The sequence below is a fragment of the Malaya genurostris genome, chromosome 3 (genome assembly GCF_030247185.1).
Source record: "Malaya genurostris strain Urasoe2022 chromosome 3, Malgen_1.1, whole genome shotgun sequence".
In the NCBI taxonomy this organism is placed as follows: domain Eukaryota; kingdom Metazoa; phylum Arthropoda; class Insecta; order Diptera; family Culicidae; genus Malaya; species Malaya genurostris.
Genome location: NC_080572.1, coordinates 87822645 through 87844407, shown reverse-complemented (window position 1 = coordinate 87844407; position 21763 = coordinate 87822645). Strand labels below are relative to the sequence as shown.

The window sequence follows — 21763 nt, the reverse complement described above, 5'->3', positions numbered from 1 at the left end:
TCTTCACGTTAAAGCAGTTCAAATTCTCCGCCTAGCAGTTCAATTTAAATCGCTAAGCAGACGCAAAGTTTACACTATTTATGCGACACTTTTAAATACTGCACCGAGGTGCAATATCCTTTCTGACGTTTCGGGTGTAAAAAGTGTGAAGACTAATTACTGGTCGCCACCGAATTTGAACATTTAGGGGTTTAATAATTAGTGCAATAAGTACGTATTTAATTTAAACTTTCTTCTCGTTTCGCCTTCGGCTTATTAGTGGTCAATTGTATTATCTAAAGAGTGTATCGAAAAGTAGTTAGCAACATTGATTATTGAATAAAAAAGCGAAAAAAAAACATATTTTGACATCAGTTTTCGATATATTGTAAAAAAATTACATTTTGTCGTGAATACGACTTACTTTACTATGGGGTGCCTTTTCAAAATTTACCCTCTGAGAGAGTGATAAGTTTTTGATCGTGAATATCTCTTGTTGTATCTAACGAATCAACATAATTTTTGCTACATGCCATCGGAAATATGATCACAATTTTATGATAAAATTTTCAGTTGTGTGACATAATCTCAAATAGTTCAAAATTAAACTTTTCTGAAATGTTTGGTATAAACGAGTATCAAAGAGGATAATTCATATGGCGCGTTTGCCTTTCTCGTATTTTGAAAGCTCATAGCTCAGTGATCTGTGGAAGGATTTATATAATCTAACTACCAATAGAATCGAAATTTTTCAACTTAAACGTGTATAGCAAGAGCATTGAAGTATTTCAATAGTACACTATTGAAAAACCTATCTCATTTGACCCATGTCAACACCAGCCAATCAGAACGCGTTCTGAGGAAGAGAAGAAAATAGCTGCTGCTGTACAACAAATCGTTCAAGAAAAATGTTTCCAAAAGTGGTGAATATCGTAGTGAGTTCCTCAATTTGGTCCTTCTGAATGCTAGAAACGAATCCCTACAGCATATTGATAGTCTCTTTCAATAAATTATGCAAATCCGAAATGAAATAATCGACATTGAAATTCTATATGCGGCTATTTTTATAGCCGTTAGGACCGCCCATTAGTGAAAAAGCTACAAACGAAATCACATAAAAGGAAATCTCTTAACAAAAATTGAATCAGTTTGGATTCTATCGCCACTGCGAGCAGATGTGTTTTGTGTCGTCTGCACAGCTAGTTTCGCTTTCGACAAGAGCGATTACGTCACAGCTGCCAGTCATTTCGATGGATGAAAAAGCAACGTTGGAGAGCATTATAAAAAATCAGCCGTTCTAATGGCTCTAAAATTTTTCTAAAGAACTATTAGGATTTGTTTTTCGCAAATCGCAGGTAATTATCCTCAGTTTAGTGCAAATCAAGAACAATTTGGTTAGATTTGTGCACTTTTCGCTGTGTGAAATTCACAGTAATCGAGATCAAGTGAAGCCTTTTTTTGAGAAAAATGTTCCGAGTTTAATATCGTAGAGAATTCCGCAATTTGACCCTTCTGAATGCTGGAAATTAATCCCTACAGCATATTGATAGTTTTTTTCAAAAAATTTTGCAAATCCGAAATGAAATAATCGACATAAAAATTCTGTATGCGGCTATTTTTATAGCCGTTAGGACCGCCCATTAGTGGAAAAGCTACAAACGAAATCAAATAAAAGGAAATCTCTTAACAAAAATTGAATCAGTTTGGATTCTATCGCCACTGCGAGCATATGTGTTTTGTGTCGTCTGCACAGCTAGTTTCGCTTTCGACAAGAGCGATTACGTCACAGCTGCCAGTCATTTCGATGGATGAAAAAGCAACGTTGGAGAGCATTATAAAAAATCAGCCGTTCTAATGGCTCTAAAATTTTTCTAAAGAACTATTAGGATTTGTTTTTCGCAAATCGCAGGTAATTATCCTCAGTTTAGTGCAAATCAAGAACAATTTGGTTAGATTTGTGCACTTTTCGCTGTGTGAAATTCACAGTAATCGAGATCAAGTGAAGCTTTTTTTTGCGAAAAATGTTCCGAGTTTAATATCGTAGAGAATTACGCAATTTGACCCTTCTGAATGCTGGAAATGAATCCCTACAGCATATTGATAGTTTTTTTTCAATAAATTATGCAAATCCGAAATGAAATAATCGACATAAAAATTCTGTATGCGGCTATTTTTATAGCCGTTAGGACCGCCCATTAGTGAAAAAGCTACAAACGAAATCACATAAAGGAAACTCTTAACAAAAATTGAATCAGTTTGGATTCTATCGCCACTGCGAGCAGATGTGTTTTGTGTCGTCTGCACAGCTAGTTTCGCTTTCGACAAGAGCGATTACGTCACAGCTGCCAGTCATTTCGATGGATGAAAAAGCAACGTTGGAGAGCATTATAAAAAATCAGCCGTTCTAATGGCTCTAAAATTTTTCTAAAGAACTATTAGGATTTGTTTTTCGCAAACCGCAGGTAATTATCCTCAGTTTAGTGCAAATCAAGAACAATTTGGTTAGATTTGTGCACTTTTCGCTGTGTGAAATTCACAGTAATCGAGATCAAGTGAAGCTTTTTTTTGCGAAAAATGTTCCGAGTTTAATATCGTAGAGAATTACGCAATTTGTCCCTTCTGAATGCTGGAAATGAATCCCTACAGCATATTGATAGTTTTTTTTTTCAATAAATTTGCAAATGCGAAATAAAATAATCGACATTAATATTCTGTATGCGACTATTTTTATAGCCGTTAGGACCGCCCATTAGTGAAAATGCTACAAACGAAATCACGTAAAAGAAAGCTCCTAACAAAAATCTAATCAGTTTGGATTCTATCGCCAATGCGAGCAGATGTATTTTGTGCCGTTTGCAAAGCTAGTTTCGCTTCCGATAAGAGTGATTACGTCACAGCTGCCAGTCATTTCGATGGATGAATAAGCATCGTTGGAAAGCATTATAAAAAATCAGCCGTTCTAATGGCTCTAAAAGTTTTCTGAAGAACTATTAGGATGTGTTGTTCGCAAATCGAAAGAAAATATCCTCAGTTTAGTGCAAATGTAGAACAGTTTGGTTAGATTCTTGCACTTTTCGCTGTGTGAAATTCACAGTAATCGAGATCAAGTGAAGCCTTCTTTGTTTTTGCGAAAAATGTGGAAAAGGGGAATGCTTGCATAATTCATACAATTGATCAACTATTTGATATTCGGAAGTGTTAAGGAACATGTCATTTGTTTTCGTATTCACGACATCCAGTTATGTCTCTGACATTACCCACCCGCCTTTTTATGCATTTCACTGATTACATTGAAGAAAATTCTAGTTTCTGTTAAACGCTCGCACTTTGGACTTGACATTCTTCATTAAATTCTGCACAGTTACTTTTGTGACTCCTAGTGGCAGCTGTCCAGTTTTTTTTTAACTCCTGCTTGTTTTGGGACACTGTATCTTCCTTCCGAATGTGCCGCTTGACAATTGCCCAATACCTTTCAATTGGCCGAAGATCCGGGCAGTTTGGTAGGTTGATGTCCTTTTCCACGAATTGTACATTATTTTTTGACAACCACTGTAGAACGGAGTTGGCGTGGTGGGTTGAAGCCAAATCCGGTCAGAAGAGAGGAGGAGCCTTATGCTTTCTGTACAGTGACAGCATTCTCTTCTTCAAACATTCTTCCTCGTACACCTTGGCGTTAATTGTGCCCTTCGTGAAGAAAATCGACGACCGCAAACCACAGGTACAAATGGCTTGGCAGACCAACACCTTCTGCCCAAACTTTTCCATCGCCACCGTGGTGTCAGCGTCGTCCAGGTCCTGGTACACCGATTTCGTATAATATTGCGGTCCGGGCAGCGCTCGAGAGTTTTCCTTGGCGTAGGTTTCGTCGTCGATCAGGATGCATCCGTCTTTATTCTGTAGAATCCGGTTTTACAGTTTTCGCGCTCTTGTTTTGGCCTAAACTTGCTGTACCAGGGACTTTTTCGGCACCTTCTGTTTCTTGTACGTCTTCAGGGAGTTCCGAACTTTGATCCGTTGAATTATTCCGATGCTGGTGTTGAACTGCTTGGCCAAATCCCGCGTCGACGCCTATGGGTTTTTCCTGATGTACTCAACCACTTTTAAGTCCCGACAGGGGCAAATCCTTCATGGAAAGGGTCTTACCGAACTTCTCGATAATATTTTTGACACTGGTGTGGTGCACTTTCACCCGTTTTGCAATTTCGTTGTACGTGACACTACTTTCTGAGCACCAAGTGTGCAGAATTTTCTTTCGCGTTTCCGGATCAATTCGACTGTTCATTGAAACGATAAACCGTACCGAAACCAATCGATTGCACAGCTGTTATTGACATGTAAACAAACATGTCACCGCAAAACACGCTGCAAAAAATTAGGCCATTTCAGAGTAATAACTGTTTGAATGTTGCTAACTACTTATCGATACACTCCTTATTCGTATTCAAGGGGTGAATTGGATTTCTTAACTAAACTGTTGAATAGAATTTAGAAAAAAATGTTAGTTTTTAGTCTCTTTACTTTCAGTTTTTGAAAACGTGTTCAATTTAGCCATTTTTTTATGTAAAAACTCATAATTTCCCATTACTAACACAATCGAAAAATAAAATTCTTACGAGTACGGTTGCTTTACGACTTAACAACGATATATATATATATATATATATATATATATATATATATATATATATATATATATATATATATATATATATATATATATATATATATATATATATGTATTTTTTTAAATGCATGTTTTATAACTGTCTTTTTTTCTTTCTTGTTATTTTACCCTAATTGCAGAGCCTTGTTGCATTTGTGGATACGCAATCGTGTGGCTAACAATGATTACAGACTGAATACACAACGTAGGAGGAAATCCAAATACTAGTGAAAGTGATAACATAACACATCTCCATATGCGTAGCATAATGAGCTATTACTGATATCAAATATTCAGTAAATTTATTCACTCATAACAGATTATGTCAAGTTCATCGAAGTGTAATCTGATTACCAAAGTAGTTTAGTACAAAAAAAAAATTTTCTCAAGAAAAAGGAAAACATATAAAGTAGAATTAAAACGGAACAAAACAACAAAAAATTCTTTGGAAACTCGATCTAGTCGTTACATTTGGTTTTGGAATTGAATTTGCCGCACGATGGATCGCGATCGGGAGCGTGAACGGAGCCCGAAACGGTCGAAGCATGCGAAAAAACGTTCGAAAAAGAGTAAAAAATCCAAAAAACGGCGACGTGCTTCTAGCGATGAGGAACCGTCTTCGTCGGATGATCGGCGGAGTAAGACTCACCGTAAAAGTGGCGATAGTGCCGGCCGTAGTAGTGCTGGCAACGGAGGAGGCCATGGATCGTCCAAGGGAATCGTCGAGTATTCCGATGTAAGTTCGGAAGATTTCTCTGCACCGGAGGCAGGCGAGATTGAAACCGATGGCAGTGTCTCACCCTTCGCCGGCCCCGCTGGAAATGAATCTAGCAGTAATATCAGTAAAGTTATCAATAGTAATGAGAAAAATGCCGCGGCGACCGTTAGATTGTACAGTAAAAATTCCTCTCTAGCTCAACAAAATAGAATAGTGAGTGCATCATCCTCCTCGCTTCCCAATCCGTCGTCGACTGCTGGTTTGGACATGGCCACCGAAACCAGTATTGCCGCGAGCATACTAACGAACGCGGTTGCAGCAGCTATAACCAATATTATATCGCGAGCTGGTACTCCGACCGGTTCCTTCACGGAGAGTGGGCGAAGGGTAAGCATCACTGCCACGTCCCCATTAAACCAATCGTCGCATTCGCGACCTTCCCGGTCGAATCGTAAAAACTCTATATCATCCGATACTTCCCCTCTGACACAGGCTTCGACCAGGCACCATCATCTTCATCATTTGGAACCACCGGCTTCTCCAACAGAGGACCTACCGGATCCGGAGCTAATGGACGACGAGCTGGTTGACGATGAAGAAGAATACGAAATCGTCGAAGAAGAAGAGGAGGAAGAGGAAACGGTTGGTCGGAAACGCAAGAAAAGCAAAAAAGATAAGAAGCACAAAAAGAACAAAAAATCGAAGAAGCGTAAGAAAAAACGGGTCAAGTCGATTTCAAGCATTGAAACCATCTCCGAGAGTGAAGATTCCTTACTAGAGTGCATGGAATCGCTGACGCCACCGCTCAAAGAATCCCCCATTTATGAGAAAACCTACACACCAGCAAGGAACGAAGAAAGTTTAACGCCCCTTTCACCTGGTAAGTACAGTAGATATTAGCTTATCGAGTTTGAATAACTTGCGTATACATTATTTGGCCGAAATTTGTTTGGCATAACTTTTGATGTGCATAAATTTGTTAGGCATGGTGTCATTTGGCATAAAACTGTTTCATTTAGCATAATTTCAATTGTGCAAATTTTCTTTTTATTCGATTTGTTCTGAGAGTACCTTAAAAGGCCTACCTTTGGATTCGATTTGTTCTGAGAGTACCTAGATAACGACCGAAAACACCTGGATGACAGGTTTTCCGATTAGTGTTCCGATCAGTGCTTGGACGACTCGAACTGCGTTACTTCGGCGATTTGGCCGAGATTGCATTGTCCTCGTTTTAGCTTAGCTTAGGGAAACCGTGAGTTTACCGTGATTAATCAGAAACCAGTTGAAATTGCATATTGAACCAAATGCATGGTACTTGGGGAGCCGTAGATCATGCTAAACGTGCACCTAAACTGACTTAGAACATGGACTGATCAATAACGTAGATGGCAACGCCCATGCAGGTCAAGGGAGAAGGGTAGGAATGTTAGTTCAACACTTGTTGCTACTAGTGGCCGAGGAATTCTCTGCATTAATACAAGTGTCACAGGAAAGGAGTGGTGCTAGCAGGACGAGGAAATGATTAGGATTTATCTTGGTAGATAATGTGATCGGTTGTACGACTTTCTCCCGAAAAACATTTCCCAGAAAATAAAGCAACGAAACGTTATCCCCAGAATGTAAAGTTCTCCAGAAAACCATATTCACGAAGGTACTAATTAGTAGAAAGACACAACAGCAATCTTCCATTCCCCAGAATGCCATCTCCCAGAAGAAGCAAATACCTAGAAACTGTTTCCCCAAAATGGAAAATAATACAGAAACAACATAGGAACAAATATTTTATTAAAAAAACATCTACTAGAATCTGACGCGTTTACATGGGGGGTTTATGGGTTCAAACCCAAACATAGCTTCTTTAAATTGGGTATCTGTTTCCGCATATAGTATTGTCATACTTCATTATAATTGAAGCAATCTTCGTAGTCCAACAAATGGGTCTTCATTCATCCAATTAAAAGTACAAAGTGAAAATTCTATATTTCTGTTTCTATGTTTAGCTATGGTAAGTCCAAGGGTTGTCACAACAAACAGCAAATGTCGTCACTTTCTATGTTAGTGGCCAACATACCTCCTTCGTTATTTCCAGAATACCAGAAAAGGTTCAAGTCTTGATGGTATCTGGATCATACGTTTCGGTCGGCTTGTACTTGGTTCCTGATTAGTATTCGACTGAACAATCGGCTGTTTCGTTTCGTTCAGATTGGAACCAGAAGCTCCTAAATCAGGCTGAACTGAATCATTGGGGTTTGGTTCGTCTTTGAATTTGGAAGGATTTTCTTCAGGTTCTTGAGGTACTGGAGTCGGGGTAACTTGCAATCCAAACTCATCGACGAAAATGTTGAGTGGAGAATTTTTTTGAGATTCGTCTTCTTGCTCACTATAGCTATGCTAAACTTGATTTGCATGTGATCTGATGAGTTTCCTTCTCCCATGCCAGTCATTCAAAAGAACGTTAAAGTTTACTTCGCCAATAGCTTCAATGATAACCCCAGGAGCCCATTTCCATTTTGAGTTACTTTGGTAGACCTTCGCATAAACTTTGTTACCTGTTTGTAAGGTCCGAAGTACTGCACCATGCCTGCGGTAATTTGGTCTATTGTACGTGTACTAACAATAGATTGTTTGGATACATTGTTTAATTTACTTATCGTCTTACTTTGAATCTTCTAGTCATAAAGGGTAGTAAATAGCACACTATCATTTTATATAAGTATCTTATTTAACAGTTCGGCTGAAAAGTTTGTATCGTTTAATAGAAACACACATTTGTTTGCCAAAATTCGTTTTTATTATTCAACATAATTGCCATCAGAGGCGATACAGCGATTATAGCGATCTTCCAACTTTTCGATACCATTTTTGTAGTACGATTTGTCCTTTGCCTCAAAATAGGCCTCAGTTTCAGCGATTACCTCTTCATTGCTTCTAATTTTTTTACCAGCGAGCATTCTCTTGAGGTCTGAGAACAGGAAAAAGTCACTGGGGCCAAATCTGGAGCAATTCGAAGCCCAATTCGTTCAATTTCAGCATGGTTTTCATCGACTTGTGACATTGTGATTGTGAGCTCACGCGGCACCCATTTTGCACAAAGCTTTCTCATATCCAAATATATATAACACTTATCTTTGACAGCCCCCCAAAGATAATAGTCTAACGGCGTCTAATCACAGCTCCGAGGCGGCCAAACGACATCCGAATTTCTGATAATTCGATCTTTGAAGACTGTGCGCGGAAGATCGATCGTAGCGTTGGCTGTGTGGCACGGAGCACCGTCTTGTTGGAACCAAATGGTGTCCAAGTCTTCCTCTTCAAGTAACGAGAAGAGCCAATCGCTAATCATGGCGCGGTAGCGCTCGCCATTGACCGTGGCGGCGGCTCCTGCCTCATTTTCGAAGAAAAATTGTCCAATGATGCCGCCAGACCAAAATCCGCACCAAACCGTCACTCTCTGAGGATGCATCGGCTTCTCCATGATAACGTGCGGGTTTTCCGTCCCCCTGATGCGACAAGTTTTCTTATTAACATACCCGCCGAGATGAAAATGTGCCTCATCTAATACACTGGGGTCTTTTTTACGCGGATTTCCGAAGTGACGCGGTTTTTTACGCAGATTTCCCAAGTTACGCGGTTTTCTTGTTTTGTCTGAGAAATGCATGAAACTTCGAGATCCCGAATTTTTTTTAAGTCAACTCTTTGAAACTTAGAAAATTTCTCATTAAAAAAAAGTTCAGATTATACCCGATCTGGACGCGGTTCCCAATTCTCAAAGTCCCAAAGTCGATTCCCACAAAAAAAAAATTTGAGATCACATCAGATCTGGACGTTTCATGCATTTCTAAGACATTTGGCATCAACAATTTTATTTTCTTTAGTTTTGAGATTTTTTACGCGGATTTCAGAAGTTACGCGTTTTTTTACGTGCATTTCCAAAGTTACGCGATTTTTTACGCGGTATGTAACCCCTCGCGTAAAAAGAGACCTCAGTGTATTCAATAAATAACACTTTTCACTAATCCACATACACACTTGCCACAGCAGCACTATCACTCAAAATAACTGTATCGATCAAACACTTCACTATAAGTTGTGTGATAAACATTGTAATTAGACTTTTTCGAGGGTAACAGTTGGGTACCGCATCGTACTCCCAGTGATGCCAACTCTCCTCACTGACAAGAATTCCAGAGGTTGCCTTGTTTCCGTTGTGGTATAAAAACTAGAAATTAAATTAAAAACGCGGCTTCGACGCCTTGCGGCCTTCTAATGCGAGGCCAAGGGATAGCCCCTAGCTTGGAATAAACGGGCAAACGAGTGGATTACAGGTTTGTGTGCCTGGGCCGCCGCTTCCGACAATTCGACCAAACAAATTTCGACCAAAAAACCTACACCCCTTGCGTTAAATTTTTTTTATTTGTTCCTTTTTATTTTTTTGTTTTACGACTTCTGGTCAGTCAGTAATTTTTACTTTTTACGGTTTTTAACGATATTACGGTTTTTAACGATATCAAACCAGCTAGAAGTTATGAGAGGTGGAAGAATATAAAATTATAGAGCCATAGTACTCAAGGAAGAGTAAGGATGTGAAGATAAAGTGCGGAAAAGAGAAGCGTGACAAGGGTCATTAAAGTAAGCAGAAGACTTCTCGTATCTATGCCGGTTCGGATAGTAAATGGCAAACGACCTTTGCCTTTACTTTCCGACATATCAGATACTCGAATGATTCGTATCGCTAAGATGCCTAAGTTCGACTCCTCTGGTAGAAGGTAAAAGTTTAGATACGAGATACCTTCTGCTTACTTTAATGACCCTTGTCACACCTCACTTTTCCGCACTTTATCTTCACATCCTTACTCTTCCTTGAGTACTATGGCTCTATAATTTTATATTCTTCCACCTCTCATAACTTCTAGCTGGTTTGATATCGTTAAAAACCGTAAAAAGTTTATTTGTTCCATAATTTAAACTGTTACGAAACATCACACAAATGGTTTAGGTACAAGGCATTCTGCCAACGGGAAATTTATTCCAACCATTATACAAATTTTTCACTGAAACTTGACAAAATTATCTTTTAGTTAGTTTGAACGCATAACAATTCGATAAATACTAGCTACCATTCCACGACAAAAAGACCTAACCTCAAATTGCAGTTTCTCTTTGTTTACTTTTTCTTTCGTCAATTTTCGGATTGATTCTACAGTTGACGCTTAACTCTGGCGTCACTAAAAATCTCTCTAGTGTGTTAGTTATTGTGCTATTAGTGAATTGTGAGAAATTCGTGTGTTGATAAAACACTGTTTCATTTTAATGAAAATTATTCTGAATAATTGAAATGGCTTGATAAACATTATTCGGGCTCAGCTCCAAGTAAATCAATCATTATTGGCTGGCTGGCTGGCTAAATTTAAACGTGGTCGTGTAAACGCCGATGATGCACTATGCTCTGGTCTTCCAAATGAGGATGTTGTTTCGGAAATCATTTCAAAAGTTCATTCATCTTTTTGGAAAATTGAAAAATCAAGTTGCAGGATATATCAAACGAAAGTGTATTCACAATTTTGCTCGAGCACTTGAATATGAAAAAAAATGTTTGCAAAGTGAGTGCTGCGTTTTCTCACAACAAACTGTTACGATGGCTACATTCTATGAATTGAAATTCGAATTGCTATCACATTCTCTATATTCGCCAGAACTAGCTCCCGGCGATTATTTACTTTTCTCAGGTCTAAAGTAGAAGCTGGCTGAAAAGAGATTTGCATCGAATGATGAAGGTTATCACTGAGATTGAAGGATAGGGAGAAATCGTGGTATAAAAATGGTGTCTAAATGTTGAAACGCTTTTGGAACAATTGTATTGCTCTTCAAAAAGAATACATTGATGAATAACATTGAAATTTAGAAATTTGTTAGACCGGCAACTTTTTTTGATCGACGTTTTTCTGGACAAATTTTGAACAGGGCTTCGTTCGTCGTTATATATTCTTGCAAGAATTCCGAAAAAACTTGATCGTGACGACCACCTCGAACTATGTCATACAACTTGGATTCGGAACTATTTGATCCGTCGTGCTTATAGTCTGTCAAGGGCTGTGGAAATCAACGAAAATCCAACATTATCGGTGATCATTGATTACTACTGATCTTAATATCACCGATCGCACACATAAAAAATCACTACTGATTTCATCACAAGTTAACATAGTTATGAGAAAACTCGTTGTTGCGAGATAGCCACTGATTTCTGTGTTATAATTCTGGTACGAGTATAATCATCAAAATGTAAGATCAGTCGTGATAAGAAATATTAAAGGAGCATAATTGAAATGCAATTATTTCTGACATTTGACAGACTTCTTCAAAATTTACTGATACCTCGAATCCCTACAGACAAATGACTTTGGAAATCTTACCTCTAGTTTTTTTATATGATCAATTACAACAGTCGTTAACACCGCACACGACTTACACTACATTTTTCCTGACTATCTAGAGTTGCTTCGATTTCATTAGTCCTCTTCAAGGATTCTTCCGAAATGCTAACGATCTTTTTTAAAGGACTTTCAATCCATTGAACTATATACTAAACTAATTATTTTTCTCAACACTAGAACTAAATCAGTCTGTTTAAGGCTATTTTACTACCTAAGCAGCCTTAGTTTTCAAACTATCACTAAGGCAATATTTGAAAGACTATCTGGAAAACCAGTCTTTCTCAAGACTTTTTCAAACTAGTAGTCTTTTTCAAGACTCTTTATATCTAGCTTGAAACTTGATGTCATTTGCCGTGAGAGTAAGTATTATTACATTTACATATTGTTTTTATTTATATCTGTAATTTGTTATTGTTTTTTCTTCGGAAGAGTGAAAATTGCATGATCATAATAAGCTATCGGTTCACTGGTTGCGTCTTCGTCCATTGATCCGACACTACTGTTGCTTTAGTTTTCATTTCTGGAAACATAATTGTAGGATGTTTTCGTTTCATTTTCTTATTTTATTATTTTTACGATTGTCTTTTTTTTGTTGGTAGCAATAATAAGCATACCTTGTTGTACATTGATTGTAGCTGTTGACTTATTAGATGATAGTTTTTTTTTGTTCTCAATTAGAATCCTAGCAGTAGTAGTTCCAATATCCTTGGAAGTAAATGTCTTCTTGTCTAGTTTCTCGCACGGCCTACCGTGCCATGATCCTCCTCGTACATTGATATGTTCTATTCAACGTTTACATGGAGAATTGAATGCAAATTGCACTATTACTTTCGTTCAATTGAATCTCGCATCCTCTCCGGATTAAGATACATTTGTTCCTTACGCAAACTTGAATTGAAAGTCGATTTTTGCACAATTTAAAGACATTAACACTTGTCTTTGGTCAAGACAGTATTTGGTATTATCATTATGTTCCATGACAATAAGCAGGGTGATATGATCTCAGATGTAAATGTATTCTGTGTATTCTGAGTTTTCATCGTTTCTTTCGGAAGTGAAAGTAAAGTAATAAGTAAGTTGTTTTCCTACTGTTTTGCTACCGCAGACTTGAACTGTCGTACCAACTCGTCGAATACCACGAAGTGATTCCGTAATTATTAGTAATCTTAGTAGTAGTCAGTTGCTTGCATAAGATGATCTGATTTTCTATAGGTTTCTTCGCAAAACTATCTTCCAACGTCTTCCACATCGTCCGAGATGGACCGAAAATCGAAATCGTTGCTGGTAGGATTTGTTGGTGACGATTGCCTGGAAATTGTCCGGGACAAAGATCTTTCTTTGTCCCGGACAATTCCCAGGCAATCGTCACCAACAAATCCTACCAGCAACGATTTCGATTTTCGGTCCATCTCCGTAAACGCTTCCAAAACATCAGCCCGGAATATTGACTCGTGTATTATTTTGTAGCATCAAATAATGTCTTCATGAAGTTGACAAAGACCATTCTTGAACATGTAAATCTATTATGTCAACCTTCCAAAATCCCAATGCCATCTATTATGTCAACCCAATGTCAATTATCCCAATGTCATCTATTATGTCAACGTTCCAAAATCCGGAAAAACTTTTGACAAATTATTGATTGTTACCTTTTCAAAATCTGTGAGTGTAGTTCTTGAATTAAGAATAACATTGAAAGATTTTGCAATTCTCGATGACTCATTGAGAGCACCTGTATAGATTCGCTCGGTTTTGCTAGGTAAGACGAAGTTGACCAGCGGAACGAATCGTCTTGTCTCACATGCCAGTCGACGAATATTTTCGCGGGTGAAAACAACAGTATTCGGTCATGTTCGCTATACTAATTCTTTAAAAGAAATGGGACACCATTTAAGGTTTTTGTGAATTCTTGCAAAAGTTCATCGAAATCGATCTCAAACAAAGGATTCTTCGGATAAGAACCGACGAATCTTCGGGCTCTTTGACATATGCGCTTCTGTGTCAGTTTCGAGATCATGGTTTAAGCCTGATAAAGTGATAAAAATGAAACATACAGCACGACTGAACTATTACAATAATTCGTGTTAATTTGTTATGAATAGAAGGTTTGCTCAAATGTATCTTTTGAATCGAACGGATCATTATATATCACGGATAGAAATATTTCGGAATATCTAATAATGTTGTCTATTTAAATCTAGTGTCAGTCATCCATCAGATGACAGTTTTGGTTTACCTTTATATGTTAATAATGTTTCATAAGTTTTCGAACTGCCATTTCGACGTTCAGTTACGCAGCACGAAAAATGAATAATTTCAAAGTAGTTTTCCTACAGCGGTATATGCTTTAGCAATTAAATATTGACACTGCTCATTTCTACAAATAATTATGAAGTGCAATTACGTAGAGTGATTACCAACAAAAATCTCAAATTTATGAATAAACTCTTTGCATCATTTTGCTACTATATTCCATTATCCACTTTTAGAGCCGCTCACTTTGCCTCGGCATAACCCTGGCGATTAATTTGGTTTAACAGTTGATATTCATAATTCACACTTACATTGTATTCGACTTATTGTTGAATTCTATCTTCAGTTATATTCGACTTTTTGTCCCTTTCGACTTTATGGTGTATTCGACCTTATGGTTTTTCGACTATTTGTTACATTCGACCTTTCGTTACATTCGACGTTTTGTTGTTTCGACTTTTTGTCGTATTCGACCATTTGACGCATTCGGCCTTTTGTTCTGTCGACCTCTTGTTCATCGACGTTTTGTCGTTCGACCTTCTGTCATTCGATTTTTCAGTTTCTTACTGATATTTTTGTAAATATAAGTAATATGAGAAAGGAATCATTACACCACTAGCTGTATTAAAAAAGGTTTTTTTTATTTTTTAATGGCCACGTTAAACCAAAGGGCGCAAATAAAACCCTTTTTGAAAAAAAATTAGCTTCATGGTGGCTTTCATTTCGAGCAGAGCTGATCAGATCTGAAACAACACCACCAATTTGCTGTGACAAATGAATCGCTTTTTTTCAGCGCCATCCATCAAAGAACAAAAACTAGTCTCAACGAAACGAATTCCAAAACTTCAGAATGCGAAAAGATCCCTTGGAATTCTTGAATATCAAGGTTAAGGGGGATGTTAACCTTAGTAAACCCTTGATTATATATGAAGTAAAATAAAATACATTCCAATTTGTTCAAACCAGACGTATTTTCCATTATATCATGAACATTTAGGGGTTTTTAGGTCAACATGTAACTGATTTGTGCAAAATGCACATCATTTGTTTTTTCTTCCGCGTACGGTATTCAATTCCTCATTGCATTAGCAGTCTAAATTAAACTGCCATTCCCACCTAGCAGTTCAACAATGTGCGCGATAAACAAATTGTTGCGCTTTTTTCCCTAATTTAATTAATAAATCTTCCATATGCTGGAAAAACAAACAAATCAGTTCTGCTTAGAATTGCAATTCAAGAAAAGCGAAAATCTTCCGTTTTATTTCTGAAATCTGCTCGAGAAAAATTATTTCAGTTTCAGCTTACTTCCACTAACACATTTTATTAGCAACGAACACATTCATATATGGATTTTCTCATGCAGAAATTATTGCGAAAAAAAGATTTACGTAGCTTCTATTGGTGATTCCGCAAAATAAGAACCTGGAAGGTTGTCGCAAAATTATTTATTTTTCCGGCTAACTGCTTTTTAACAGAAAGTATTTAGTTTTGTTTATTTTGTGTAGCAGTCGTGTATCATTTAGTAGTAGTAGTCATCTCTACTTTACTAAGCTGTACGTATTTTTTGGAAGTGCATCCAGTGCATTGATAATCGACAAAATACGTTGCTTCTAACAAACACTGACAGAAAATGTTTCACGCTTACTTATTTACAGGAACCCCTCCCATCCGGCCTTCTAGTCGCATGGTCAACAGCCCTTATGTAGATCCCTCACGAGTTCGCAGTCCACATTCGAGTCGAGCAGTCGCGGCCCGAAAGATGTACCAGTCGATTTCGTCCCCTCATACCCCACCGGTGGCAATGAAGAAGAGTTCGGGTTCATACCAACATCAGCAGCAACAGCAACCGCAGCATTGCAGCCCCATCGCCATCAATGACAGTCCAGCACATCGCGGTGGAACACGGTATCGAAGCAGCCCGTCGTCACACAGGCATGCATCTCATCGTCGAAGTCCAAGTCCAAGTAAGAAACCAACACCCATGTTATTGATTCTTCGCCAGTTTTCAAAACTTTACAATTTTTATTCAGATGGTCGGCACAAACCTTACTCTCCACCGCCTTCGAAGCGAAGGAGAGAAAGAACGCCTACGGAAAAGGATTATTATCGGAAGGACAAACGTTACTCGTGGCGAGATCCCGAGTGGACTCAACATGACCGACGAGGTGATCAAAGCCGGAGGTACCCATTCTAACAAGCAACACCATCGTGATTATTCCCTAACGTTATGTATCATCTTTTCAGAAGTCCCAGTCCGCTTCCAATGCATCGTCGAAGGCGATCACCGTCAAGAGCAAAGTCACGTGCTCGCAAGAGCTACTACAATAGCCCGTCACCGAACCGTAGCCGAAGCCGGGCCCGTTCGAGGCACCACTCGCGAAGTCCACGACGCTCATCGCCACATAATCGTCGTTATTCCAGCGACAGCCGGTCACGGTCTCCTTCGGATTTGTCATCTGCGAAAAAATTCGATATCAAGCAGAAAATTACCGATACCAGCTTTTTCGCGGAACTAATCAAAGACAAACACAAGCGACTAAAGACACTGAAGGAAATTCTGGAGAAACAGGAAGGTCAAGAAGGTGCCTCAAATGTGACAGTAGTTAGTGAGAATAGCATGTCCAATGATTGCGTAATAATGGCAGCTGAGCCCAGTGCAGCGAATGCGAACGGAATGAAAGATGTTAGTTTAACGGATATTCCAATGCCAGACCAGTTGGACAGCATGCCCCGAATGCCCGAGTCAACATCCAAAGACACCGTAGACACGTTCGGAGTAGTTGGCAGCACGTCTGACGATGGTGCAAGTAAAGACTCACGAATACCTGTGATATTGAATAGTATGAGCAGCGAATGTGTCAATCCAAGTGCCAGTCAGTCGACCGTATCGGCAACGGCTGCAGTAGTAGAACCGAAACCAGCAGTACTCGTTAAACCAAAAAGTCTAACAAATCTACCGATGCCACCGGGTGTCAACGTGGCAGAACTGGAGGGTGCCCAGACACCCAGTCCCCCACGACAAATCAGTCCGGTGGCGGGAGCACAGATGAAGGTAATGCCCATTCCGACACTGACGACGACGGGAGCTATTACTACGATCAACCTCAACAGCAGCAACAATAGTAGTCATCATCACCACCATCCTCCACATCATCACCATAAAATTACCGGTAGCGGTAGCAGTAGCAATAGCAACAAGCGAAGTAGTAATGAACACAAAAGCTCTTCTTCGTCGAACACGCCATCTATTCCGACGTCGTCCTCCGGTAAAAAAGGTGTGCTAAACTTGCCAATGCCACCCATGGTTCCTGGATCGGAAGATTTAAGCGGCGATGATGACATTGGATCACCTCCATCGCTGTCGGATACACCAACGAAAAAATCCAGTAAATATGGCAAGAGTAAGAAACCACGAGGAAGACCGCGGATATTGACCAGGCGGTACTCGAGGAACATGTCCGGGCCAATGTCGGCATCGGGAGGAAAAGATTGGGGCGAACGATGCGTTGATGTGTTCGATATGATTGAACAGATCGGTGAAGGAACCTATGGACAGGTAAGGAACATTACAGAACATCAATGTTTTAAAGTAAGCAACAATTACGATATTTGATTTGCAGGTCTACAAAGCGAGAGATCGCGAAACCAACGAATTGGTAGCGCTTAAAAAGGTCCGTCTGGAGCACGAAAAAGAAGGATTTCCTATAACGGCCGTACGAGAAATCAAAATCCTTCGTCAGTTGAATCACAAAAATATTGTCAACCTGCGTGAGATTGTTACCGATAAGCAGGACGCACTGGAGTTCCGCAAAGACAAGGGATCGTTTTATCTGGTTTTTGAGTACATGGATCACGATCTGATGGGACTGCTCGAATCCGGTATGGTAGAGTTCAACGAGCAGAATAATGCTAGTATCATGCGCCAACTGCTGGACGGACTTAACTATTGTCACAAGAAAAACTTCCTGCACCGAGACATCAAGTGTTCCAATATTCTAATGAACAACAAGTTCGTATTGCAACTGTAACAATTTGTCCCACTTCGGGTTGGTTTTTCATGTTTCGATTATTTTGTTTTTTTTCAGGGGCGAAGTGAAGTTGGCAGATTTCGGTTTGGCTCGACTGTACAATGCCGATAATCGAGAGCGGCCGTACACCAACAAAGTGATTACCCTGTGGTATCGACCACCGGAGCTGCTGCTGGGTGAAGAACGCTACGGGACCGCTATCGACGTGTGGAGTTGCGGCTGCATTTTGGGGGAACTTTTTCTCAAAAAACCGCTCTTCCAAGCCAATCAGGAACCTGCCCAACTGGAAATGATTTCCCGACTGTGCGGCACCCCGACGCCAGCCGTCTGGCCGAACGTCATCAAGTTGCCACTTTTCCATACGCTGAAAGCCAAAAAGCAGTACCGCCGAAAAATTCGAGAGGATTTCGTATTTCTACCGGCGTCCTGTCTAGACCTGTTAGATAAGATGCTGGAGCTGGACCCGGACAAGCGAATAACGGCCGAGGCGGCACTCAATTCCGCTTGGCTGAAAAACGTCGTACCCGACCAGTGAGTATCAATGGGGAACGATTCCAAATCACTCAGATTTTACGGTATTTTTGCTTTTTTTGTCTATTACAGGCTACCACCGCCCAAGTTACCGACCTGGCAGGACTGTCACGAGCTGTGGAGCAAGAAACGACGGAGACAACTTCGTGAACAACAGGAATCAGCTGCCAACCTACCACCGGGCAAGCCTACCCTACTGAAGCCATCCTGTGCACCGGGGACCGCCGTCCGAGTGGGTACCGTTCCGCCGGGTGTCGGTGGCACTGGTGCCGAATTAGGCTAAGTAGGATAGACATTTGCAATTATTTTTGTGACCGGCAAAATGTTCATGTCCGTGGATTAGCTAGCGTAGTACTCTCACCGCTGACAATAAAGTGCCGCTGGCGGAAGATGATTAAGAATATGTTGATGAGGAAGATGATGAAAATCACTTCCGTTATATTGTCACACCCTCACCACCTTCTCCCCCAGCACAAAAGCTACCAGTTACTAAACTGTTTGGTTGAGAATTAGAGTTCAAAACGAACAAGACAGAAAATGGCGTTGCAAATGAAATCTGGGTGTTAGGTTCCGTATCCTTGTCATTTTTGTTTTTCTTTGATGGAGGAAGAAACAATAGACTTAAACAGTGGAATCTGCAATTTTCTATTTTTATGAAAAAGAGAAAGAAAATGCGGATAATAGAAAATATAGTGTATAGAAAATAAAGTTAGTAGAAGTCCTGTACTAAATGTAAGTATATTGAAAACTCTGAAGAGACAAATGGATAACACGTGGAAGAAAAAAAACGAAACATGAGATAGCGAGTATAAATTAATTTTTCAAACAATAAGGACTTAGGTGAACAACCTTATCAACCTGTACATTTGTTAAAGATTGATGGTTAGTATTTAGAAACAAATAATTTTTCTTTTTGTTATCAAGAAATAAATTTTAGAAGTCGATCTGAGTCACCAGGACCCGAAACGTCAACATTTTGCGTTCAGTTTTTTTTTGCTTCTTTTGGTTAAATGTAATGGTAAGGTCAGGTTGCATGGTTTGCTCGACAATAGTTCCAAATGTAGGCATGTGGATTACCGTTGAATTCACCACTCAAACACCAGTTGGCAATATAAACCTAGTGAGTACAAACATTCGAACCTGGCCGTGACACAACACTTGTGTTTTGGGCTCTCCCTTATTTTTTTTCTCGGTGCGTAGAGACTGAAAGTGTGATGTGTCGTTTTGTACGAAAAAAGTATAACGCAGGATGTACAGTGTACACAAAAGAAACGATAGAAACTAGGATTTCGGTAGGTGCATTCACATTAAGCTAGCACGTGAAACGAGGCAAAACGGAATAGTGTTGGCGCGAGCTAGCAGATTACAGAAGAAATTAAAAGTGAATGAAAGCCAATTTATAAATAAAAATGAAAATTTTTGACCAATCAGTCTTGTGACTTTGAAAGAAAAGCATTTTATTTGTGTTCTGATTACAGAGGTTTATCAGTTCTAAGTTGCCTCACAAAAGGTTTTCATCAGTTTAGTACAGTGATTCCCGAACTCACCCTACCACTGCGGCAGCGAAGCGAAATGTCTTAAGTGCTACCGTGTGTTGTCACGCACTGGGGATCGATATCGACCCCTTTGGGAATGACTGGTTTAGCACATATCAGCTGTTTTTCGAAGAAGGACGAATCTTACAAAAGTAAACAAATCGATTTTCTTTTTCCTACGATTAAGTGCTTCAACATCCTACAATTTTACCTAGAAAATCGAATTCTACATAAATCTCAATCTTAGTAATACAAAGAACCTTGTGAAGGGCGTAACTGTCATTCCCGTCTTTACCGTGAACTGTGAACTTTGTCGAACCGGATTATCGGATCAATTGAGCACGATGTCGACCAGTTTGTAACGTTGCAATCGGGCCGTCATCTGACAATTCTTCACCATTCGCATCAACCGCGTCAACCTAAAAAGCTTTACGTTTAAATTATACATCGCTAGTGCAAAAGAGTGAAGAGCTACCAAAAAAGGTATTAACAAGCCGAAGCGACCCCGATTTGTTTTTGGTTCCATTATAGAGGATTTAACCTTAAGCACAGAGAACAGACATCCAAGCTAGTACAAAAATTTTCAAAAAAGTTGTGTAAAGCATACAAGTTAAAATTCTTAAACACTCCTAATACCAAGCCTGAAAAAGTTGGAACGGTAACTTTTAGCTCAGTTGTTACTTGACCAATTTCGGTAAATTTTACACTCTCAAATTTTGTGAAATTTGTAGATTATTTTAAGTATATCATTATTGACGATCGCTTAGGAAAAACTAATGAAAATCTGATTTTTCCCGTTCCAAGTTTTTTTTCAAGCTCAAAATATGCCCTATCTGCATTCATGCGGCACCTGCATCGCGAATAGGATAATGAGAACTTCAACTTTACCGAGTCATAACTTTGTTGTTAGTCAACCGAACTTGAAAATTTGTTCACCATTGGAAAGGTACTACACTGAAGTCTTTTTTTATGCGAATTTACGTACCGCACAAAAAAAACCTCATAACTCTGAAAATTCGCATAAAAAAACCGCATAACTCTGAAAATTCGCATAAAAAAACGCATAACTCTGAAACTTCGCATAAAAAAAAGACCGCAGAAGGGCAAACCGCATAACTCTGAAAATTCGCATAAAAAAAACCGCATAACTCTGAAACTTCGCATAAAAAAACCGCATAACTCTGAAAATTCGCATAAAAAAAGTCGCGTAAAAAAACGCATAAAAAAGACCTCAGTGTACTTCCAGAAATAAAATAGGGTTGTCTACCCAAAGTTATAATGAAAACTGTAGATAGATGACCTCAGAAAAGGTGAGACTTTTTACAATGATCGTAAATATCTAGAATTTCAAAGCGATGACCTATATATTTTTACACATCATTCGATTGCTAGTGATACCAGCTACAATTTTCGCCCAACTACCATTCTTGCACTATAAAAAGAAAACCTTAAAAATCGATGAATTTATAAATATATATGAATTTTTCATTGTTTTTTTTTCACATGTTTGTATATAACTAAAAAATTAAAGCGATGACATGTACATTTTTCTACTCCAAAATATTGAAATCATTACCAGAAACAATGTATTGATGAACAAAATTTTATATCCGTTCAAAGAA

General features: G+C 39.0%; 1 protein-coding gene across 3 annotated transcripts in view; it reads left to right on the top strand.

The window, feature by feature from the left end:
* The window catches only part of LOC131434632 (cyclin-dependent kinase 12), a 34606-nt gene extending 14573 nt beyond the window's left edge, over positions 1-20033 (top strand). The window contains exons 2-9 of one of the 3 annotated variants that reach the window (XM_058601558.1): positions 4783-5378; positions 5853-6240; positions 15703-16011; positions 16078-16228; positions 16292-17603; positions 17668-18056; positions 18133-18606; positions 18679-20033. In XM_058601558.1, coding sequence (XP_058457541.1) covers positions 5142-5378; positions 5853-6240; positions 15703-16011; positions 16078-16228; positions 16292-17603; positions 17668-18056; positions 18133-18606; positions 18679-18889 — 3471 coding nt within the window. In that variant the 5' untranslated portion in view covers positions 4783-5141 and the 3' untranslated portion in view covers positions 18890-20033. Of the gene's footprint in view, positions 1-4782; positions 6241-15702; positions 16012-16077; positions 16229-16291; positions 17604-17667; positions 18057-18132; positions 18607-18678 lie in introns of all 3 variants that reach the window. The other 2 variants (XM_058601557.1, XM_058601556.1) reach the window with 2 other exon arrangements.
* The last annotated feature ends 1730 nt before the right edge of the window (positions 20034-21763 follow it).